Below are 25,842 nucleotides of genomic sequence, written 5' to 3'. Positions count from 1 at the left end.
ATAAGCATAAGAATAATCTCTACAAAATGAGAACACACCCACTAGTGTGTATGGGGTGCACGGTTTTCCTCTCATAATAGAGGCATGCATTGCTTTTTCTCTTATCAAGACAATAGCTAGTGAATAGGTATGTAAGATGGTCATCATGATGTCTATTTTTAACATTTAAAAAACAAAACCATCAAAGCCCATTTACAACCCATAAAACCAGTTTTAATGGGATAAAATGGACATCCATTTTACAAAATGTCTTTTGTCATTTGTAATATGTGACATGTAACATGTAACATGTAACATGTAACATGTCTTTAGTAATATAAATGCATATTTAACTAATTAAATATCATTATTCATTAAATAAATTACACATGACAATTTACATTGTAATTCATAATTACATGTATGTAAAATGTGTCATTTTAACCTAGTTAATATAATCTACAATATTTTGTAATTATAACTAACTAATAATTCTTATCTCAAATGTTTCATAAACAATAATCAATTTTAGTAATATAACATTTTAATTACTAAATTGAATCTTATTTAATCATATTACAATAAGATATAATATTCTCTCTTATATATCAATTTGTTCAATTTAAGGATTTAATCAATCTGTATCGTCATACAATCGATTAACTTTACAATTGAGGAAATCGTCCTTTAGGTGTGACCTTAAGGGATCAACTGATCACCACCGTTAAACGTCAGTAATGTCAAACTCTAGTCAGCCAATCATTACTGATTAATGTTGATCAGTTGACATATATAAATGAATCATCCCTTATGTATTCTTATCATGAGTTTCAATAATGTGATCACACCATTGTTGAGGACACATACTCCAAGAGTTAAGAGCCCAAATTACCGGGTTCAAGCAATGGGATGAGGAATCATTATATGATGTTTGGGAGAGATTCAAGGATACTTGTCGCTCTTGACCTCACCATGGACTAAAGGAGTGGTTCCTTGTTCAAAATTTTTGGAATGGCTTATATGAAGACTCACCGAGGTTGATGACAACCAAAAATGGGCGAAAATTGAAGAAATGGTGGTCCATAATTCCCAATATAGTAGGCCGTGAAAAGCCACTAGAGAAGGGAATCATGAGGTGCACTCTATCACACAATTGGGTTCTCAACTAAGTGCCCATATCGACGCCATAAACTTGAAGTTTGAGAAGGCCATGGCGAAGCTCTGATGAAGCCTCCTAATCACTCAAACAACATGTCAATGCTATGATGGCGACATCCTGAATCCCAAATGGAGTGTGTGAGAGTTGTGGAACCTTGGGACATGATCAACATGAATGTAGGGGAACAAATGAACATGTGAATGCTTTCCAAGCATACAAGAATGGCACCCCTTATTCCAACTATTATAATGAGAATACCAAATTCTATCCAAATCTCCCATACAAGAGCCAAAATGTCCGAAACCCTCAACCCACATACACACCACCTCCAATGAGAAATCCTACTCAAAGACCATACTACAATCAACCCAATGACCAAGCTTTTGATGTTAAAAAAGCGGTCCTCCAAATGCAAAAGAGCCAACAAGATTTCTTTGCTAAAATGCAAAGGGATAGCCAAGCCAAAGACACTACCATCATTAACATCCTTGCTCACACATAAATGTTGGAAACTCAATTGTCTCAATTAGCATCTTCTAGTTCCCAAAGAAAAAAGGGACAATTACCTCCTCAAGCTAATCCTCCCACAAGACATGAGACAATCAATGCTATCCACTTGAGGAGTGGCACAAGATATGAGGGACCAAAGATGTCGATTGAAGAGAATATTGTTGAGTGAATGACAAGCAAAGTGATATGATTGAACCACTAAGGAGAAATTCTAAGGTGGTAGAGACAACTACTAATGAGTCATTAAAGAAGAGAAATAAAGAGAAGGCCAAAAAATTTGAGAAAAAGCCTATTGTGATTAGACTTCCATTCCCAAGTCGACAAGCCAAGCCCAAGTTTGATGAGAAACTTGGAAAGTTCATGTAGATTGTGAATAATTTAGAGGTTTCTATACCATTCACGGAGCTAATCCACCATGTTCCGGCCTATGCAAAATACATGAAAGATATCCTTACCAAGAAGAAGTCCATCTGAAAATTGGAAACCATTGCATTTACTAAGTTAAGTAGTACAATACTACAAGGGAATTCCCCTCAAAAGCTCAAGGATCCGGGAAGCTTCTCCATTACATGTACCATTGGTGATACCACAATCAACAAAGCACTATGCGATCTAGGTGCCAGTGTGAGTGTAATGCCATATTCGGTATGTGAAAGACTAGGAGTAGGAGAGCTCAAGTGCACCAACATGACCTTACAAATGGCGGATCGTTCAACAAAGTAACCACTAGGGGTGTGGGAAGATGTACCCGTGAGAGTTGGAAATTTTTTCATACCGGTGGACTTTGTCATTGTTGATATGGAGGAAGATTTCAATATTCCAATCATTCTAGGAAGACCATTTCTACTCACTGCCAGAGCGATGATCGTGTTAGAAATCTATATCTCATTATACAACATATTCATATATGTTTCAAATTTAATTTAGTGATAAAATTAAATTAGATATTATGCATGCAAACTAAAAAGAAGAGATAAGAAAATCAATTTCTCACCATTAAAATTTCGGTCAAATGGGAACCAACAAGATCTCCTTCTTGTTAGTTCTTGAGCTTTCCAATATTGGATGAACATTCATGACTTCAAAATAGAAGCCCTCCAATTAGTAGCACCCAAGACTATCCCTTAATCCCACAAAATAACATGTACCAGATATTTGTAATGTGGTTTACCTTAAAATTGATTACTAATACTCATATACTACTACTAGTATTATTAGTTATTGATTCATCCAAATTAGATTCATAAAAGGGACTTTTATGAAGAACAAGAGAGAGAGAGAGAGAGAGAGAGAGGTATTTTCATAAAAATATGTAGGAATGAATAAAAATGAGGAAAAACACTTTATATCCTCTTACAAAAACCGGTGGCCTCTTATGGTCTATAGACCATAATTCTTTTTCTTTGTCTTCACAAGACAAATGTCTAAGCCTTTGTCCATAGTCATGTCACTATCAAGCATATAGGACAAATGAATAAGACAAATGGAAAAATACAAAACATCTCACAATGCCCACCAATTTCGGTTTATGTGTGTAATATGGAGTCCATTTTATTTTTGTCAATTGTACAATTGTATGTCATGTGACATGTGACATGTCTTATGTCATGTTTTAATTTAAAATGCTTATTTAACAAATTAAATATCATTTAAAAATTAAATAAATCATATTTAACAAATTAACTAGTAATTTAAAATTACTTTCTCATAAAATGGTCATTTAATTACTAGTTAGTATAATTTACAATATCTTGTAATTATAACTAATTTATCATTCTCATCTCGCGTGTTTCGTAAACACCGATTAATTTTAGTAATATAACTTCTTAAATTACTAAATGAAATCTCATTTAATCACATTATAATAAGATGTCTTTTTTCTGTCTTATAATAATTTGTTCAATTTTAAGGAATTAATTAATCTGTATCGTCATACAATTAATTAACCTTTTCAATTAAGGGAATCGTCCTTTAGGTGTGACCTCAAGGGATCAACTAATCACCACCGTCGCACGACAGTAATGTCAAACTCTAGCCAGCCAATCATTACCGATATGTGTGGACCAGTTGACTATATATGTAATGTATCATCCCTTTCGTATTCTTGGTATGAGATTTAAATATGTGATCAATATGATCAACAATTGTGATCGCATTATTGTCGGGGACACTTACTCCAACAATCTCCTACTTGTCCTCGACAAGTGTGCGTCACCAATTCTCTTATCCTATTACTATCTCCCACTCAATGCAAGGTGTCTTTCAGGTCGTACTTGCAAGTGATCATATCGAGAGTGGTTTCCTCGATCTGGAGAATAACTGATTGACTGGAGTTATCTACCATAGACACCATCCGAGCGTGGCCACGCATTTCTAGTTCATTACTCCTCGAGTGGCCCTGAGATATTGTTTTAACCCTGACAAAGGGGTGGACAATTCCTATCGCACTTATTCCCTTCGACTAGCCACAGCCATCATAACCCAAAATAAGCCCATTTGACCCTATTTACGAAGGTCGTAGTAACACAAATCAAAGTTAATCTGAAAATGTGCCATCTTAGGCGAACAGTCTTTAGTCAAAAGAATCAACTCATTAGAATACTATAGTAGCTCTCGCCACGACCAGGCTATATAAATTTGCCAGAACTCTATAAGCGGTCACTGCCCGACAAAGTATTCCTAACAGTCTGCCTATGTGATCGACTAGTCATCTCACATGACTCTATGGTACTTGAACTTGCCATCAATCGCATCACACTCTAGTCACTTCGAGACGTCACCTCATACAAGTGATTATGGGCGAATACCATGTTAATCCAGTTTCACTTTAACGGGGTTCAATGTTGTCTCTACAACCCGTTTGGATGTAACAAAGTATAATAAAAGAGTTTTAAAGTAAAACTCGAAAGACAAATGTGATTATCACATATGAATAATCAATGCCTGATTACTACTTCATATTCTATAATCCGGTTTGATCTTGAATGTAGTTGTTTATCTCAATTTAATTGAAATGACATGACTCAGCATGTTAAGCCTATGAGAAGGCTTTTGTTAGTAGGTTTTATCAACCTCTTGTACCTTACTCAACCTCACTAAATACTCGTTGATACCCGTCGTGAGGTGTCAAAAATAAGATTTATAATTTCCAACTACAACTATAGCTAGTGGCAGTCGGGTCGAACCACAGAGAGGCAGATGTAAATTCTAGTTGTCTAAATACAGTCTAAGGTAACAAGTATGGGGGTTGAGTTGATTTGATCTAAAGCTAAGAGTAAAAACAGTAAACTAAAAAGATGGCTTAAACAGATAAAGAAGGGGTACTAGGATGGTCGGTTCATTAAAGCTTCGGCGGCAGCATACTAAACAGGTCTAAATCGAACACAAGTGAGGCGGGAAACAAGAGGTCCTCTTGGTCCACTCTTAACAAATAGCATCTTTCGATCTCGCTATAGGTCCCTAATATCACTAATACTGACTCTCGTCCTGAAAAGTGACTAACGGTCTAAACTATACCTATCTTTCGACCTCATCTCAGTTTAGTCATCTTAATTGGTGGTCAAACAACTTTCCCTATCTTTCGATCTAATGGGTCAGTCATAAATTAAGCATCTAACTGGTCGCATGCATTCGATTCGTTAAATACAACATTAAAATCAATTAAAACGAAGGGTAACCTCACGAGGTCAGTCGATCGACCGAGAATGTCAGTCGATCGACTGACGCGCGAATTCAATCTGTGCTCAATACTTTGCCGCCTACGCTAAAATTCGTCTACATTCTAGCACAAACTAATTAGCTACTCATGCTAAGGGTAAAAATAATAACATTAACGATGGTAAAACTAACTACTGAATTCATGCTTGAACGATAAAGTGAGCAATTAACAAATACAATGAATTGGCTTACGGGATCTTAACTATCAATTCTATACTAATGAAAATAAAGAAGAACTAAAATTAGGGAAGTAGAGTACCGAGATTGCAGAGGAAAGTTTAGGAATAAGAACTGAAAAATCCAATGCTCAACAATAATCCAAACCCTAAATTATGATCTTCCAAAATTCAATGTGAAACCTAATAAAACTAGATGTAAAAACTGAATAATAACTGAATGCCATACTGATGTTTCTAGGTTACGTTATATAGCAATTAACGTAACTTCTTATTTCCTAAACCTAGCATCGTGGGCTTGCGCTTCCTCGATCTTTTAATTCTCGTGCGGAATAGCGATTCGTCGATCGATCGATAGGACTAGTCGATCGACCTGGTCTTCACAAACGATAGCTTCGGAACCGATGGTTGGTCGATCGATGATGGAGGTGGTCGATCGACCGATTAAGCTGCTACTAGACTTCTATAAACTCGTGGACTTGTCTTTTGGGCCTTGAATTGCGCACCAAGCTCGTTCCTCGGGTGAATACTTCACGTCATATGCAATGCAGGATACTCGGGGACGGATTTGGCTCGATTTCCGCTGGATTCTTCACATTTCTGCAATAATGTACAAAATACGGAAGTAGACGAAAATAGGGAGAAATGCAGCATAAACTACATGAATGAGCTCTGAAATGCGTGTAAAATGGGATGTAAAACATCATATAAAAGACACGCATCAAACTTCCCCAAACCGAACCCTTGCTTGTCCCCAAGCAAGAACTAGACTCGATCTAATGACCTAATGGAACGAGTTCAATCTCAGAGCGAAATGCAACATGTAAAGTCTAAACCATTTATATGCATAACTAACAATCAATTAGTAACATGAATCATGAAACGAGTTATGGAGTCGTTAGAAATATTGCTGAACCGTCAACCATAGAGACTTGTCAAATCGGACTCTCACGGGTCGCTCATATCACACATAAGCACAGGTGAATATATAAGAGAATAGAAAGAATTCATTTTGTAAAGACTCTCACCTAACTACGACCAATAAGAACATGCCTGCAATCTAATATGAAAATGATCTCTACAACCGTACATACGCATTCCAACCAACAAAATGACCATGACACATGCCGAGGTATATATGGGATATGTGAGGTATGGGTAAGAAGAGGCAAAACATTTATGGAAAAGTTGAGGTACAGGTGATCAAGCTAGTACCAAAACGGAACCAAATGGCAACATCCAACTTCTTGTTTAAAAACAACAGAAACGGTGCTATAGCAAGCACAAATCTCACAATTTCCAGAGATAAAAGTAATCAACTAACTCCCCATAAAATATGAATAATGGTATGGGAGCAAAAATCCACTACTACAAAACTCATTACCTACATCGGACTTTTTAGGCCATGGACATCGGATACTCAACCGATGTTAAGTTGAGTCATGTCCATTATAAGCCCAATGGACATCAGACTTAAGTCTGATGTCCATTTGATTAATAGACATCAGACTTTTAAGAAATCCGATGTCTATTTGAGTAATAGACATCTGACTTTTACGAAATCCGATGTCTATATGTCGAATAGACATCAGAGTTTTTTTAAAGTCTGATGTCCATTTTATAACATAGACATCAGTGTTTATAAATATCCGCTGTCTATTATTTTTTAATTCTACAAAAAAAAATTACGCCATTATATTTTTGTCAGAAATTAGTCATACCCATGATCACAAATGCAAGATGATTCGATAATCAACAACAACTATCTTTATACAATCAACCAATTACTCAAAGTCAATTAACCAAAATATGTAACATACATTATGTGCAAATTTACATAGATAACAAACTTATCAACAAAAATAGAAAACATTTGTATAACACGAGTGGATATTAAAGAAATTGGTCCAAAAGATGATACTACTTGGCGCCACCGACTTCTTTGACAGAACTGGATCTAGTCTATCTTCGATTGCACATGATTTACCTAAATGTGGAAAAAAAACTAACAAAATATCAAAAGCACATAGAATGTAATTAAGAGGCCAAACAGATATATTGTGAGATAATATGTTTTTAAATGTAATTAGCACATTTTATCAAAGCAACATAAATTGTTCTTACCTGACACAAGAGATCGATCAGATATACTTCTGATATTGGCTTAGGTTTGTGAAGAAAGAAGCAATGATGGTTTAATCAAGAGATCGATCAGATATACCTCTAATGTTCAAATTCACAATTGTCCCAAGTAACAAGTTAAAATAGAAGAACAGTGGCTCCATAGTAAGAATAACAATGAAATGAAAGGGTTATGGTTGATCTATATTTTATAGAGCAAATACCTTACTATAGGCGACACACATGGATTTCTTGACCCAGGCCTTTGAAGCACTGCAAAAAGAAGCACATATATACAGATACTAGTATAAACCAAAAACTCGGATATTCGACTTTTATCAGGGAGAAAAAGTGTACGAGTATTTATTTGCAGACCTTCTTTTGCCCAGGCAATGCAACAAGTTTCTTCTCACTTATGAAATTACAAGTTTTAGAATGTCCCACCTACATGTTTTACAGTATACAGCCATTAGTATAAACTGTTATACACGCAAAGAATTCGAACTCAAAGGTAACTAGAGAAGCATAAAAGTGAAACCACTCACTAAGCATTAGCATCCAAAAGACCAAAACTGAACTTATGGATAGAAAAATTGATTTATAAATTTGAAAAAAAAAAAGCTGAGAACCCACCTTAAAAGGACCACTAAGATGAATGTGAAAATTGGAGTATAAGATGAAAGCTCGATTGGAAGTGAAGCATCTTGAAACTAAGTAAATCAAACAATGCGACTTACCCTGGGCTTTAAAACGAATACAAGCATGTGAAAGCCAAAACTCGCTGCACGCACTGCAGAATATACAAAGCCCCAGTCTTAGAAACAAGGTAAGCAAAAATAAGCAAGAAAAGGACATAACCAATCAAGAAGGCAGTCTCAGTCACCTCCATTAACAATAACATTCATAAGATGTAAAACCTTCTGTGTTGTCCAACCGTTTTCAGGCACTCTCCGTTGAATCCTTAAAAGTTGAACCTGCCATAAAAGAACTATATCAAAATCAAACCCAAGATTCATAAACAGTACGTAGTAGAGGTGTAGAACCTTCTATCAAATTAGCTTAAGAGGTGTACAACCAAGTTTATGACAGAAAGAATCAATTCACTGAACTTGGCAACTCCAACTTCAGAGATAGTTATACTATTCCCTCTCCGTCCCAAACATTCGTTTACCTTTTATTAAAATATTGCTCCTCACGAACAATAAAAAAGGTAAACAAATGATCAACACAAAACAACTATAACATTCCTGCATAATCTATTATTCAAGGCCTTGCAACAGTTAACCAATCCATTCAACTGCATAATCTACTTCCTCAGCCTCAATTTGTTTACCTTTTATATTCATTTTAAGGGGTATTTTAATCAAAGATAAACAAACGATTGAGACGGAGGTTCTCACTTTCCCTCAATTATAAAACCACAAATTACAAATTACAACAAAACTAATACCTAATATTTCCAAACAAAAAAGAAGTAAACTTTTATCAACTTACAAAGAAAAGCAAGTAAGCAACAAACCCAAAAAGATTCAACCTTTATCTTCAACAATTACCAAATACAAACACAAAAAACTTGACCAAATTTACCAACAAAAATAACAGTAGAATCAACCAAAATCAAAACAGTAAAAACCCAAAAAGATTCAAACATACACCAATTACCACACAAAAAAACACAGTAAAATAAACCAAAGCAAAAACCAAAGTTAAAAAAGAGAAGAAAATTACAAGGGCAATAAGAGAAACAAGAGCATAAGCAGCAGAAAGGGTAAAAGAGATATCATCTTGCCACCGAGTTGACTCATTGATTTCATCCCACCACCCTGCCATTAACTCGGCCATCATCTTTATGTTACCAAAATCAATAACTAATCAATTAAAAGCTGAGAACCCACCTTAAAAGGGGAAAATAATTAAATCTATAGAGTGTTAAGTGTAATAGCGGAAGGAAGAGAAGAAGAACCAGTGAATAATGGAGGTCGGTCATGGCGTCGAGCACGAGAAGTCCCCTTCTTTCATATGTAGTGTTGGTAGTGGCGGAGTAAATCACCAGTGAGATAGATTAGGTTAGAGTAAAGAGTGAATGAGTGATAGAGAAAGCAGATCTACGCGGATGAGTTATTTTAAGTCAATTTTGGGGAAATTAATAGACATCGGATATTGTATATGTCCGATGTTATTTAAAATGGACATCAGTTTTTAAATTGAACCGATGTATATTAAATTATATAGACATCGGTTTTTTTAGATCTCTGATGTCTATTATTTTGTACATCAGGTTTTTAAAACTCTGATGTCTATAAAGTGATATCCATAACGCTTTTTGTAGTAGTGATCGCCAAAAGATAAAGGATTGAATTATGCGAATTCATTTCCTTTCTTCACGGACCTTCAGTCGATCGACCTATAAGGTCAGTCGATCGACTGCTTATACAGTACATAACTCTTTTTTTTTTCTTTTTCGAATCATTTTTTTTTCATTTCTTTTTTTTCCTTTCTTTTCTTTCCTTCCTTTATTTCATTTCCCAACCATCATCTCAACAAAGCATAAGCCACCAAAAATGAGTAACAACCCCAAGAACACAGACTACTAGCTTGACAAAGGACAGGCTAAATGTAGGATGTAGTAAATAGGACAAAAAGGATATTTTTGGCAGTGTGGAGTTTATGGGCAAAATGAGAAAAGGGAAACCTCTACCACATGTGTCAACTAACCACAGACCGAATGCGTACAGGTATTAAGCATATTAAGTTCATATTTATGCACATTTATGTGACATGCCTCATAAGGAGTACTACTCACATCCTAGATAAACTGGTCATAGATGTCACCAGTTATAAGCTCTAATAACTCAGAAATATGATGTAGCTTGCCAATTTTCTAAGTCAAGTCTAAAGTTCAGCAAATAATTAACGAAAACTCGTAGATATGCAATTACGATTCTACTAATAACATGTTAATCTAGCAAGGCTTAGGCAAAAACAGGTGCAAATGCTATATCATCCTTGAAATACTACCGTTCCGAGTCGATTTATATGCTAAAATAAACGTGCATTTTATGGAATTTTTTTTTTGAAATTTTTCAATTTTTTTTTGATGTTTTCTGTATATATAAGAGAAATGAAACAATGCAAAACAAAATTAAACGTGAATGCAAGCAAATGATATGCGACGCAAAACCCTTCTCCAAACCAAATCGCACAATGTCCCCATTGTGCAAAATCATGTAATGAAAGAAAAGAGAAATGGGAATTTGCGAGAAAATAAAATAAATAAGACATGAAGTGAAAATCGGGAACTTACAAGACTTTAAGCGCAGCAAAGGAAACCTCCCTAAACCAGCGTGAGCTAGGAGGTTTCAGTAGCCAGCAGTGCTACTAATAGGTACCTGAAAAGACAAGCAAAACCACGCATAAAACCGAGAAAACGATTTTGAAGCGGTAAAAGTGTGCACAATTGAGAAAATCAGAAGAAATAAATAAATTGACGGAAAGTAAAGTGGAGTAGAATACTCCCTTAAGTCCGCAAATCGACCAAACACAGCAGGGGAGAGGTCGTGAACAGGTACAGCAGCGTCTTTGGTCGATCGACCAAAAGGCGCAGTCGATCGACCAGATGAACAGGAACAGAAGCTCCTGGAAAGTGCAACTCAGTCGATCGACCAATGAAGCCAATCGATCGACTGAAAATACTGCTGTACTACTTATTTCTTCGTATTTGCTCAATAACTTGAGCAAATGAGGTCTAAAAACCTGCAAATGCACAATAATACGCGCCCAAAATTGCACAAAACCCAAAACAAAGTCTCAAACGTATAAGATCTTAAGCAAGCAAAATAAAATGCGAAGTTTTCGCGCACACAAAAGCAATAAAAAATGTCTTAACAAAAGCAAATAAAGTGAGCTTTATAAAGAGCTCGATCAACTAATAGTTGATCAAGAAGGACCACGGTATGGCCCAGTTCGTCGGCTTCTGGCTACTAGAGGTAGCCTCAACGGTGCTTATCTTAGCAGTTGCACCCTTCTTAGCTTCCGTGTCCGTATGGCTCAACGGATCAACACTCTCGTCATCTCCCCAGTCAAGGATCTCTTCGGGCTTGTCAGAATCCAAATCAGACTCTCTGGCTTTGACCGGCTCATCATTAACTACCTCATCAATTCCATAGCTTAGACAACCAAGACCTCCTCTTTGAATGATCGGCTTCTTTACTGCTGGAACAACTTGCAGCACTTCCTTCCCCAAACCAGCTCCTACAACATCTAAAACAACAGGTTCTTCCTCCTTTTTGCTCCCAATCTGGGGCGGAGGGGTTAGCACAGAAGTAGTAATAGAGATAGGTAATTCAGGAAGCACAAAGTACGATTTCTTTTCAGAAACCGTATTACAAGTCACAGGCCACATGGGGTCCTTTTTCATAGCCGGTTGGGCAAAGACAATAGAATGCTTGCCTACTTTGAAAGTCAAGGTACCTAGACCAACATCTATGACTGCACCAGCAGTGTGCAGAAATGGCCTACCCAAAATAATGGGAATATGAGCATCCCCAGGCATGTCAAGGACGACAAAGTCAACAGGGAAGAAAAACTTCCCTATTTGGACAGGGATGTCCTCTAGGACTCCTATGGGTTGGACCGCAGATCGGTCAGCCATCTGAACTGTCATGTCCGTCACTGCAAACCTAGTCAACTTGAGCTTCCTAGCTAGACTCAAGGGCATGACGCTTATACTAGCTCCTAGGTCACATAATGCCTTCTCAATAGAGAAGGTACCTATATTGCAAGGAACAGAAAAGCTACCCGGGTCCTCTAGCTTATGGGGTGCAGTGTGAGACAAGTAAGAGCAAGATTCTTTAGTTAAAGCGACAATGTGAACATGTTCAAGCGACTTTTTCTTTGATAGGAGTTGTTTTATAAATTTAGTGTAGGCAGGCACCTGATTGACCAACTCAAGGAAGGGTACTTGCACATTCAAGCTACGAATAACTTTTTCAAATTTACTGAAAGATACCTGTTCCTTTGTTGGCACTAGTCTCTCCGGATATGGGGCTGTAAGAAGTACCTTAGCCCTCTCCTCTAAATCGCGCGTGCCGGTATCCGTGGACTTAGGCTGAAAGTCCATCACCTTCTCCTTGTTGAAGCTTGACCCCTCTTCAGACCGTCTCAAATGTGAACCATTAACCGTCATCGGATCGAACTTCGGAGCCGGGACTGACCCATCAGCACTCGGGTCTTGTCCTAATGTCTTCGGGACTGTCGAACTCCGGAACAAATGGTCTCTCAAGTTGTCGGGCATTGAAGGACGAAATTCCTCGACATCAGCAGTGACCTCAGTCGATCGACCACCTTGCTCAGTCGATCGACTTGGGTTAACAGTTCTAGAAGCTCCTGTAACCCGCATATTAGTCGATCGACCGGGTATATCAGTCGATCGACTGATATACCTGGTAGACACCTGTTTCTTTGAATTATTCGTTGAAGCTTTATTTTGACTTGTTTCCGGCTCATCTTTTTCAGTAGCGTCCTCGACCATGGCAGGACCCTCAAGGGTGGACCCACTCCTCAAAGTGATGGCATTTAAGGTCTCCTTTTGATCAGTTTGGGTCGGTAAGTGCCCCGGAGCTCGAGTGTTACTTTTGCTATCCAATTGAGCAATTTGGCTCTCTAGTAGCTTCATCCCGGCCTCTCTTGCTTGGGACTCCTTTAGCAACAAGTTCTTAAGCTCGGAAAATTCAGAATTCTGCGATTGTTGCTGCTGCGGCACATAGGGAGGTTTCTAATATTGTTGTTGCTTTTGATGAGGGGGCACATAGGGTTGCTGCTGCGGCGGAGGTTGAGTTGGGTTCAGGACATTTTGGCTCCTCCAACTCAAGTTTGGATGGGTATTCGGCTCATAGTAGGTGTTTGTCTGCCTATAGTGTTGAAAGGCAGCACAAGACTTAAAGGGACTAGGGCAGTTCTTCGAAACGTGTCCCTCACCTTCACACCTTTCACAGACGAAAGCACCGTCTGACACAGCATTTACCTTGTACATCCCACCTTTAGAAGCTCCTCCAAATTCATATTTGTCAAATCTCGCAGTAGGAGCTTCAAGCGCAGTAAAAGAGGAAGATTCAGCAGCTCTCCTCTGGTTCCCTCTGGAATTCCCATACTCAGCCTTGTGGGTAGCTAGATCGTCAATGATCTTTAACCCCTTGGTTGCTCCCAAATTTTCAGCAAACCGGCCATTGGCTGCAGCATCCAAAATGGCCCTCTGATCGTCGTACAACCCATTATAGAAATGATTGCACAAGCTCCATTTTTCGAACCCATGGTGCGCTATGGTTCGCACCGGCTTCGTAAATCGGACCCATGCCTCGGGGAAGTTCTCATCCGGCCCTTGTTTGAAACTTGTGATTTGGGCTCTAATGGCGATCGTCTTGGAAGCAGAAAAGTACTTCTTGTAGAATGCTAATGCCAAGGAATTCCAGTCAGTAATCCCATGAACGGCTCGGTCCAGATCTCTATACCACTCCCTTGCAGCATCACAAAGGGAGAAGATGAACATGGTCTCCTTGATCTGGTCTTGGGTCATGCCAGCTGGTGGGGGTATGGAACAGCAGTAGTCAATAAAGGTCTCCATATGCTTAGCTTCATCTTCATTTGCAGCTCCCCCGAACTGGTTTCTCTTAACCATATTGATGTATGAAGGCTTTGGTTCGAACTTCCTGGCATCTCCTGGTAGTTCGAACCCCTTATATAAGTTCTCAGCTGTCGGCTCAGAATGACTAGCTATACTCGCTTCCTCGGCCATGACTAGAATTTCTGGAGAAGTGACTGTCTCGGCTGAAGAAGTGGAAACGGGTGAAGAATGTGGGTCTTCTTCGAACAGCTCGTTCTCGTAATAGGTTGACAGAGTACTCAGCTCTTCCTCTGTCGGTAATACCCTTTGTGTTCGTCTCAACTCGCGCAAAGATTTCTCTATCCCAGGATCAAATGATACTAGTTCACCACCCTGTGACCTGCGCATAAGAAGAAACTACAAAAAGAATATAAGAAAAGTTTAAGGAACAGAAGTCCCTTAAACTAAGAAAAACTAAAAATAAAACAACTAAAATTAGAACTATTGCCTCCCCGGCAACGGCGCCAAAATTTGATACCCGTCGTGAGGTGTCAAAAATAAGATTTATAATTTCCAACTACAACTATAGCTAGTGGCAGTCGGGTCGAACCACAAAGAGGCGGATGTAAATTCTAGTTGTCTAAATTCAGTCTAAGGTAACAAGTATGGGGGTTGAGTTGATTTGATCTAAAGCTAAGAGTAAAAACAGTAAACTAAAAAGATGGCTTAAACAGATAAAGAAGGGGTACTAGGATGGTCGGTTCATTAATGCTTCGGCGGCAGCATACTAAACAGGTCTAAATCAAACACAAGTGAGGCGGGAAAAAAGAGGTCCTCTCGGTCCACTCTTAACAAATAGCATCTTTCGATCTCGCTATAGGTCCCTAATATCACTAATACTGACTCTCGTCCTGAAAAGTGACTAACGGTCTAAACTATACCTATCTTTTGACCTCAACACAGTGTAGTCATCTTAATTGGTGGTCAAACAACTTTCCCTATCTTTCGATCTAATGGGTCAGTCATAAATTAAGCATCTAACTGGTCGCATGCATTCGATTCGTTAAATACAACATTAAAATCAATTAAAACGAAGGGTAACCTCACGAGGTCAGTCGATCGACCGAGAATGTCAGTCGATCGACTAACGCGCGAATTCAGTCCGTGTTCAATACTTTGCCGCCTAAGCTAAAATTCGCCTACATCTTAGCACAAACTAATTAGCTACTCATGCTAAGGGTAAAAACAATAACATTAACGATGGTAAAACTAACTACTGAATTCATGCTTGAACGATAAAGTGAGCAATTAACAAATACAATGAATTGGCTTTCGGGATCTTAACTATCAATTCTATACTAATGAAAATAAAGAAGAACTAAAATTAGGGCAGTAGAGTACCGAGATTGCAGAGGAAAGTTTAGGAATAAGAACTGAAAAATCCAATGCTCAACAATAATCCAAACCCTAAATTATGATCTTCCAAAATTCAATGTGAAACCTAATAAAACTAGATGTAAAAACTGAATAATAACTGAATGCCATACTGATGTTTCTAGGTTACGTTATATAGCAATTAACGTAACTTCTTATTTCCAAAACCTAGCATCATGGGCTTGCGCTTCCTCAGTCTTTTAATTCTCGTCTGGAATAGCAGTTGAGTCGATCGACTGATAGGACTGGTCGATCGACTGGTCTTCAGCAAACATTAGCTTCTGGAACCCGATGGTTGGTCAATCGACTAATGGAGGTGGTCGATCGACCGATTAAGCTGCTACTAGACTTCTATAAACTCGTGGACTTGTCTTTTGGGCCTTGAATTGCGCACCAAGCTCGTTCCTCGGGTGAATACTTCATGTCATATGCAATGCAGGATACTTGGGGACGGATTTGGCTCGATTTCCGCTGGATTCTTCACATTTCTGCAATAATGTACAAAATACGGAAGTAGACGGAAATAAGGAGAAATGCAGCATAAACAACATGAATGAGCTCTGAAATGCGTGTAAAATGGGATGTAAAACATCATATAAAAGACACGCATCAAACTTCCCCAAACCGAACCCTTGCTTGTCCCCAAGCAAGAACTAGACTCGATCTAATGACCTAATGGAACGAGTTCAATCTCAGAGCGAAATGCAACATGTAAAGCCTAAACCATTTTAATGCATAACTAACAATCAATTAGTAACATGAATCATGCAACGAGTTATGGAGTCGTTAGAAATATTCTTTGAACCAATCAACCATAGAGACTTGTCAAATCGGACTCTCACGGGTCGCTCATATCACACATAAGCACAGGTGAATATATAAGAGAATAGAAAGAATTTATTTTGTAAAGACTCTCACCTAACTACGACCAATAAGAACATGCCTGCAATCTAATATGAAAATGATCTCTACAACCTTACATACGCATTCCAACCAACAAAATGACCATGACACATGCCGAGGTATATATGGGATATGTGAGGTATGGGTAAGAAGAGGCAAAACATTTATGGAAAAGTGGAGGTACAGGTGATCAAGCTAGTACCAAAACGGAACCAAATGGCAACATCCAACTTCTTGCTCAAAAACAACAGAAACGGTGCTATAGCAAGCACAAATCTCACAATTTCCAGAGATAAAAGTAATCAACTAACTCCCCATAAAATATGAATAATGGTATGGGAGCAAAAATCGCCAAAAGATAAAGGATTGAATTATGCGAATTGATTTCCTTTCTTCACGGACCTTCAGTCGATCGTCTTATAAGGGCAGTCGATCGACTGCTTATACAGTACATAACTCTTTTTTTCTTTTTCGAATCATTTTTTTTTCATTTCTTTTTTTTTTCCTTTCTTTTCTTTCCTTCCTTTATTTCATTTCCCAACCATCATCTCAACAAAGCATAAGCCACCAAAAATGAGTAACAACCCCAAGAACACAGACTACAAGCTTGACAAGGGACATGCTAAATGTAGGATGTAGTAAATAGGACAAAAAGGATATTTTTGGCAGTGTGGAGTTTATGGGCAAAATGAGAAAAGGGAAACCTCTACCACATGTGTCAACTAACCACAGACCGAATGCGTACAGGTATTAAGCAGATTAAGTTCATATTTATGCACATTTATGTGACATGCCTCATAAGGAGTACTACTCACATCCTAGATAAACTGGTCATAGATGTCACCAGTTATAGGCTCTAATAACTCAGAAATATGATGTAGCTTGCCAATTTTCTAAGTCAAGTCTAAAGTTCAGCAAATAATTAACGAAAACTCGTAGATATGCAGTTACGATTCTACTAATAACATGTTAATCTAGCAAGGCTTAGGCAAAAACAGGTGCAAATGCTATATCATCCTTGAAATACTACCGTTCCGACTCGATTTATATGGTAAAATAAACGTGCATTTTATGGAATTTTTTTTTTTTAAATTTTTCAATTTTCTTTTGATTTTTTCTGTATATATAAGAGAAATAAAACAATGCAAACAAAATTAAACGTGAATGCAAGCAAATGATGTGCGACGCAAAACCCTTCCCCAAACCAAATCGCACAGTGTCCCCATTGTGCAAAATCATGTAATGAAAGAAAAGAGAAATGGGAATTTGCGGGAAAATAAAATAAATAAGACATGAAGTGAAAATCGGGAACTTACAAGACTTTAAGCGCAGCAAAGGAAACCTCCCCAAACCAGCGTGAGCTAGGAGGTTTCAGTAGCCAGCAGTGCTACTAATAGGTACCTGAAAAGACAAGAAAAACCACGCATAAAACCGAGAAAACAATTTTGAAGTGGTAAAAGTGTGCACAATTGAGAAAATCAGAAGAAATAAATAAATTGACGGAAAGTAAAGTGGAGTAGAATACTCCCTTAAGTCCGCAAATCGACCAAACACAGCAGGGGAGAGGTCGTGAACAGGTACAGCAGCGTCTTTGGTCGATCGACCAAAAGGCGCAGTCGATCGACCAGATGAACAGGAATAGAAGCTCCTGGAAAGTGCAACTCAGTCGATCGACTAAAAATACTGCTGTACTCCTTATTTCTTCGTATTTGCTCAATAACTTGAGCAAATGAGGTCTAAAAACCTGCAAATGCACAATAATACGCGCCCAAAATGGCCCACTTCGTCGGCTTCTGGCTACTAGATGTAGCCTCAACGGTGCTTATCTTAGCAGCTGCACCCTTCTTAGCTTCCGTGTCCGTATGGCTCAACGGATCAACACTCTCGTCATCTCCCCAGTCAAGGATCTTTTCGGGCTTGTCAGAATCCAAATCAGACTCTCTGGCTTTGACCGGCTCGTCATTAACTACCTCATCAATTCCATAGCTCAGGCAATCAAGACCTCCTCTTTGAATGATCGGCTTCTTTACAGCTGGAACAACTTGCAGCACTTCCTTCCCCAAACCAGCTCCTGCAACATCTAAAACAACAGGTTCTTCCTCCTTTTTGCTCCCAATCTGGGGCGGAGGGGTTAGCACAGAAGTAGTAATAGAGATAGGTAATTCGGGAAGAACAAAGTACGATTTCTTTTCAGAAACCGTATTACAAGTCACAGGCCAAATGAGGTCCTTTTTCTTAGCCGGTTGGGCAAAGACAATAGAATGCTTGCCTACTTTGGAAGTAAAGGTACCTAGACCGACATCTATGACTGCACCAGCAGTGTGCAGAAATGGCCTACCCAAAATAATGGGAATATGAGCATCCTCAGGCATGTCAAGGGCGACAAAGTCAACAGGGAAGAAAAACTTCCCTATTTGGACAGGTATGTCCTCTAGGACTCCTATGGGTTGAACCGCAGATCGGTCAGCCATCTGAACTATCATGTCTGTCACTACAAACCTAGTCAACTTGAGCTTCCTAGCTAGACTCAAGGGCATGACGCTTATACTAGCTCCTAGGTCACATAATGCCTTCTCAATAGAGAAGGTACCTATATTGCAAGGAATAGAAAAGCTACCCGGGTCCTCTAGCTTATGGGGTGCAGTGTGAGACAAGTAAGAGCAAGATTCTTTAGTTAAAGCGACAATGTGAACATGTTCAAGCGACTTTTTCTTTGATAGGAGTTGTTTTATAAATTTAGTGTAGGCAGGCACCTGATTGACCAACTCAAGGAAGGGTACTTGCACATTCAAGCTACGAATAACTTTTTCAAATTTACTGAAAGATACCTGTTCCTTTGTTGGCACTAGTCTCTCCGGATATGGGGCTGTAAGAAGTACCTTAGCCCTCTCCTCTAAATCGCGTGTGCCGGTATCCGTGGACTTAGGTTGAAAGTCCATCACCTTCTCCTTGTTGAAGCTTGACCCCTCTTCAGACCGTCTCAAATGTGAACCATTAACCGTCATCGGATCGAACTTCGGAGCTGGGACTGACCCATCAGCACTCGGGTCTTGTCCTAATGTCTTGGATCGTATCGAACCCCGGAACAAATGGTCTCTCAAATTGTCGGGCATTGAAGGACGAAATTCCTCGACATCGGCGGTGACCTCGGTCGATCGACCACCTTGCTCGATCGATCGGTCGGGAACAACGATTCTAGAAGCTCCTGTAACCCGCATATTAGTCGATCGACCGGGTATATCAGTCGATCGACTGATATACCTGGTAGACACCTGTTTCTTTGAATTATTCGTTGAAGCTTTATTTTGACTTGTTTCCGGCTCATCTTTTTCAGTAGCGTCCTCGACCATGGCAGGACCCTCAAGGGTGGACCCACTCCTCAAAGTGATGGCATTTAAGGTCTCCTTTTGATCAGTTTGGGTCGGTAAGTGCCCCGGAGCTCGAGTGTTACTTTTGCTAGCCAATTGAGCAATTTGGCTCTCTAGTAGCTTCATCCCGGCCTCTCTTGCTTGGGACTCCTTTAGCAACAAGTTCTTAATCTCGGAAAATTCAGAATTCTGCGATTGTTGCTGCTGCGGCACATAGGGAGGTTTCTAATATTGTTGTTGCTTTTGATGAGGGGGCACATAGGGTTACTGCGGCGGCGAAGGTTGAGTTGGGTTCAGGACATTTTGGCTCCTCCAACTCAAGTTTGGATGGGTATTCGGCTCATAGTAGGTGTTTGTCTGCCTATAGTGTTGAAAGGCAGCACAAGACTCAAAGGGACTAGGGCAGTTCTTCGAAACGTGTCCCTCAGCTCCACACCTTTCACAGAGGACCGTCTGACACAGCATTTACCTGGTACATCCCACCTTTAGAAGCTCCTCCCAATTCATATTTGTCAAATCTCGCAGTAAGAGCTTCAGGCGCAGCAACAGAGGAATATTCAGCAGCTCTCCTCTAGTTCCCTCTGGAATTCCCATACTCAGCCTTGTGGGTAGCTAGATCGTCAATGATCTTCCACCCCTTGGTTGCTCCCAAATTTTCAGCAAACCGGCCATTGGCTGCAGCATCCAAAATGGCCCTCTGATCGTCGTACAACCCATTATAGAAATGATTGCACAAGCTCCATTTTTCGCTCTCCGGCAACGGCGCCAAAATTTGATACCCGTCGTGAGGTGTCAAAAATAAGATTTATAATTTCCAACTACAACTATAGCTAGTGGCAGTCGGGTCGAACCACATAGAGGCAGATGTAAATTCTAGTTGTCTAAATTCAGTCTAAGGTAACAAGTATGGGGGTTGAGTTGATTTGATCTAAAGCTAAGAGTAAAAACAGTAAACTAAAAAGATGGCTTAAACAGATTAAATAACCCTCTAAATAAACTCATTTAATTGATGATCTAAATTACTCTTTGATTTAGTCATTAGATCTAGTGCATGCGTAACAAAATTAACAAGGGTAGGAGAAAACAGTTTTGTTACATTGGTGAGACGGATTTATGGGCACTAGATTTACACTCCTTCCAAATCTAGATCTTGAGCTAAATAAGATATTGGGATGATCCTCCAACAAGATCCCAAAATAGAGATCCTCCTCTTGATTGCATCCAAGACTATCCCTCAATACTACAAATATTATTAACTAGATAATAAGCGTAGTGAGCTTAAATATTGATTCTAATATTAATATCATTACTACCATAGTAATATATTTATTTATTAGAGGTTTAAAACAAAATGGACATAAACTATTTTTATGTATTTTTGGGGAGAATATGGAGAAAAGAATAAACATGCATAAGCATAAGAATAATCTCTACAAAATGAGAACACACCCACTAGTGTGTATGGGGTGCACGGTTTTCCTCTCATAATAGAGGCATGCATTGCTTTTTCTCTTATCAAGACAATAGCTAGTGAATAGGTATGTAAGATGGTCATCATGATGTCTATTTTTAACATTTAAAAAACAAAACCATCAAAGCCCATTTACAACCCATAAAACCAGTTTTGATGGGATAAAATGGACATCCATTTTACAAAATGTCTTTTGTCATTTGTAATATGTGACATGTAACATGTAACATGTAACATGTCTTTAGTAATATAAATGCATATTTAACTAATTAAATATCATTCTTCATTAAATAAATTACACATGACAATTTACATTGTAATTCATAATTACATGTATGTAAAATGTGTCATCTTTAACCTAGTTAATATAATCTACAATATTTTGTAATTATAACTAACTAATAATTCTTATCTCAAATGTTTCATAAACAATAATCAATTTTAGTAATATAACATTTTAATTACTAAATTGAATCTTATTTAGTCATATTACAATAAGATATAATATTCTCTCTTATATATCAATTTGTTCAATTTAAGGATTTAATCAATCCGTATCGTCATACAATCGATTAACTTTACAATTGAGGGAATTGTCCTTTAGGTGTGACCTTAAGGGATCAACTGATCACCACCGTTAAACGTCAGTAATGTCAAACTCTAGTCAACCAATCATTACTGATTAATGTTGATCAGTTGACGTATATAAATGAATCATCCCTTATGTATTCTTATCATGAGTTTCAATAATGTGATCACACCATTGTTGAGGACATATACTCCAAGAGTTGAGAGCCCAAATTACCGGGTTCAAGCAAAGGGATGAGGAATCATTATATGAAGCTTGGGAGAGATTCAAGGATACTTTTCGCTCTTGACCTCACCATGGACTAAGGGAGTGGTTCCTTGTTCAACAATTTTGGAATGGCTTATATGAAGACTCACCGAGGTTGATGACAACCCAAAATGGGCGAAAATCGAAGAAATGGTGGTCCATAATTCCCAATATAGTAGGCCGTGAAAAGCCACTAGAGAAGGGAATCATGAGGTGCACTCTATCACACAATTGGGTTCTCAACTAAGTGCCCATATCGACGCCATAAACTTGAAGTTTGAGAAGGCCATGGCGAAGCTCAGATGAAGCCTCCTAATCACCCAAACAACATGTCAATGCTATGATGGCGACATCCTGAATCCCAAATGGAGTGTGTGAGAGTTGTGGAACCTTGGGACATGATCAACATGAATGTAGGGGAACAAAAGAACATGTGAATGCTTTCCAAGCATACAAGAATGGGACCCCTTATTCCAACTATTATAATGAGAATACCAAATTCTATCCAAATCCCCCATACAAGAGCCAAAATGCCTGAAACCCTCAACCCACATACACACCACCTCCAATGAGAAATCCTACTCAAAGACCATACTACAATCAACCCAATGACCAAGCTTTTGATGTTAAAAAAGCGGTCCTCCAAATGCAAAAGAGCCAACAAGATTTCTTTTCTAAAATTCAAAGGGATAGCCAAGCCAAAGACACTACCATCAATTACATCCTTGCTCACACATAAATGTTGGAAACTCAATTGTCTCAATTAGCATCTGCTAGTTCCCAAAGACAAAAGGGACAATTACCTCCTCAAGGTAATCCTCCCACAAGACATGAGACAATCAATGCTATCCACTTGAGGAGTGGCACAAGATATGAGGGACCAAATATGTCGATTGAAGAGAATATTGTTGAGTGAATGACAAGCAAAGTGATGTGATTGAACCACTAAGGAGAAATCCTAAGGTGGCAGAGACAACTACTAATGAGTCATCAAAGAAGAGAAATAAAGAGAAGGCCAAAAAATTTGAGAAAAAGCCTATTGTGATTAGACTTCCATTCCCAAGTCGACAAGCCAAGCCCAAGTTTGATGAGAAACTTGGAAAGTTCACGTAGATTGTGAATAATTTAGAGGTTTCTATACCATTCACGGAGCTAATCCACCATGTTCCGGCCTATGCAAAATACATGAAAGATATCCTTACCAAGAAGAAGTCCATCTGAAAATTGGAAACCATTGCATTTACTAAGTTAAGTAGTACAATACTACAAGGGAATTCCCCTCAAAAGCTCAAGGATCCGGGAAGCTTCTCCATTACATGTACCATTGGTGATACCACAATCAACAAAGCACTATGCGATCTAGGTGCCAGTGTGAGTGTAATGCCATATTCGGTATGTGAAAGACTAGGAGTAGGAGAGCTCAAGTGCACCAACATGACCTTACAAATGGCGGATCGTTCAACAAAGTAACCACTAGGGGTGTGGGAAGATGTACCCGTGAGAGTTGGAAATTTTTTCATACCGGTGGAATTTGTCATTGTTGATATGGAGGAAGATTCCAATATTCCAATCATTCTAGGAAGACCATTTCTACTCACTGCCGGAGCGATGATCGTGTTAGAAATCTATATCTCATTATAGAACATATTCATATATGTTTCAAATTTAGTTTAGTGATAAAATTAAAGTAGATATTATGCATGCAAACTAAAAAGAAGAGATAAGAAAATCAATTTCTCACCATTAAAATTTCGGTCAAATGAGAACCAACAAGATCTCCTTCTTGTTAGTTCTTAATCTTTCCAATATTGGATGAACATTCATGACTTCAAAATAGAAGCCCTCCAATTAGTAGCACCCAAGACTATCCCTTAATCCCACAAACTAACATGTACTAGATATTTGTAATGTGGTTTACCTTAAAATTGATTACTAATACTCATATACTACTACTAGTATTATTAGTTATTGATTCATCCAAATTAGATTCATAAAAGGGACTTTTATGAAGAACAAGAGAGAGAGAGAGGTATTTTCATAAAAATATGTAAGAATGAATAAAAATGAGGAAAAACACTTTATATCCACTTACAAAAACCGCTGGCCTCTTATGGTCTATAGACCATAATTCTTTTTCTTTTTGTCTTCACAAGACAAATGTGTAAGCCTTTGTCCATAGTCATGTCACTACCAAGCATATAGGACAAATGAATAAGACAAATAGAAAAAGACAAAACATCTCACAATGCCCACCAATTTCGGTTTATGTGTGTAATATGGAGTCCATTTTATTTTTGTCAATTGTACAATTGTATGTCATGTGACATGTGACATGTCTTATGTCATGTTTTAATTTAAAATGCTTATTTAACAAATTAAATATCATTTAAAAATTAAATAAATCATATTTAACAAATTAACTAGCAATTTAAAATTACTTTCTCATAAAATGGTCATTTAATTACTAGTTTGTATAATTTACAATATCTTGTAATTATAACTAATTTATCATTCTCATCTCGCGTGTTTCGCAAACACCGATTAATTTTAGTAATATAACTTCTTAAATTATTAAATAAAATCTCATTATAATAAGATGTCATTTTTCTCTCTTATAATAATTTGTTCAATTTTAAGGAATTATTTAATCTGTATCGTCATACAATTAATTAACCTTTTCAATTAAGGGAATCGTCCTTTAGGTGTGACCTCAAGGGATCAACTGATCACCACCGTCGCACGACAATAATGTCAAACTCACCACCCAATCATTACCGATATGTGTGGACCGATTGACTATATATGTAATGTATCATCCCTTTCGTATTCTTGGTATGAGATTTAAATATGTGATCAATATGATCAACAATTGTGATCGCATTATTGTCGGGGACACTTACTCCAACAATCTCCCACTTGTCCTCGACAAGTGTGCGTCACCAATTCTCTTATCCTATTACTATCTCCCACTCAATGCAAGGTGTCTTTCAGGTCGTACTTGCAAGTGATCATATCGAGAGTGGTTTCCTCGATCTGGAGAATAACTGATTGACTGGAGTTATCTACCATAGACACCATCCGAGCGTGGCGACGCATTTCTAGTTCATTACTCCTCAAGTGGCCCTGAGATATTGTTTTAACCATGACAAAGGGGTGGACAATTCCTATCGCACTTATTCCCTTTGACTAGCCACAGCCATCATAACCCAAAATATGCCCATTTGACCCTATTTACGAAGGTCGTAGTAACACAAATCAAAGTTAATCTGAAACTGTGCCATCTTAGGCGAACAGTCTTTAGTCAAAAGAATCGACTCATTAGAATACTATAGTAGCTCTCGCCACGACCAGGCTATATAAATTTGCCAGAACTCTATAAGCGGTCACTGCCCGACAAAGTGTTCCTAACAGTCTGCCTATGTGATCGACTAGTCATCTCACATAACTCTATGGTACTTGAACTTGCCATCAATCGCATTACACTCTAGTCACTTCGAGACGTCACCTCATACAAGTGATTATGGGCGAATACCATGTTAATCCAGTTTCACTTTAACGGGGTTCAATGTTG

The 25,842-nt window shown here is 38.3% G+C and overlaps 1 protein-coding gene and 2 non-coding genes across 3 annotated transcripts; all 3 read right to left on the bottom strand.

The window, feature by feature from the left end:
- Positions 1 to 850: 850 nt before the first annotated feature.
- LOC141636097 (small nucleolar RNA R71) lies at positions 851 to 958 on the bottom strand. The gene has a single exon (XR_012540733.1). It is a non-coding gene; the product is annotated as a small nucleolar RNA R71 (small nucleolar RNA).
- Positions 959 to 7,617: 6,659 nt separating this feature from the next.
- Positions 7,618 to 9,613, bottom strand: LOC141628952 (tobamovirus multiplication protein 1-like). Its single transcript, XM_074442035.1, has 5 exons — positions 9,391 to 9,613; positions 8,546 to 8,636; positions 8,400 to 8,452; positions 8,090 to 8,106; positions 7,618 to 7,634 (listed from the first exon to the last, which is right to left on the bottom strand). The coding sequence occupies exons 1-5, from the start codon at positions 9,505 to 9,507 to the stop codon at positions 7,628 to 7,630; spliced, it is 285 nt and encodes a 94-aa protein (XP_074298136.1). The 5' UTR covers positions 9,508 to 9,613; the 3' UTR covers positions 7,618 to 7,627.
- Positions 9,614 to 22,222: 12,609 nt separating this feature from the next.
- LOC141635469 (small nucleolar RNA R71) lies at positions 22,223 to 22,328 on the bottom strand. The gene has a single exon (XR_012540158.1). It is a non-coding gene; the product is annotated as a small nucleolar RNA R71 (small nucleolar RNA).
- Between the last annotated feature and the right edge of the window lie 3,514 nt (positions 22,329 to 25,842).

Source organism: Silene latifolia, chromosome Y (genome assembly GCF_048544455.1).
Source record: "Silene latifolia isolate original U9 population chromosome Y, ASM4854445v1, whole genome shotgun sequence".
NCBI classification, from domain to species: Eukaryota; Viridiplantae; Streptophyta; class Magnoliopsida; order Caryophyllales; family Caryophyllaceae; genus Silene; species Silene latifolia.
Note: the sequence above shows the minus strand (reverse complement) of the source record. Positions and strands in the feature narration are given on the sequence as shown.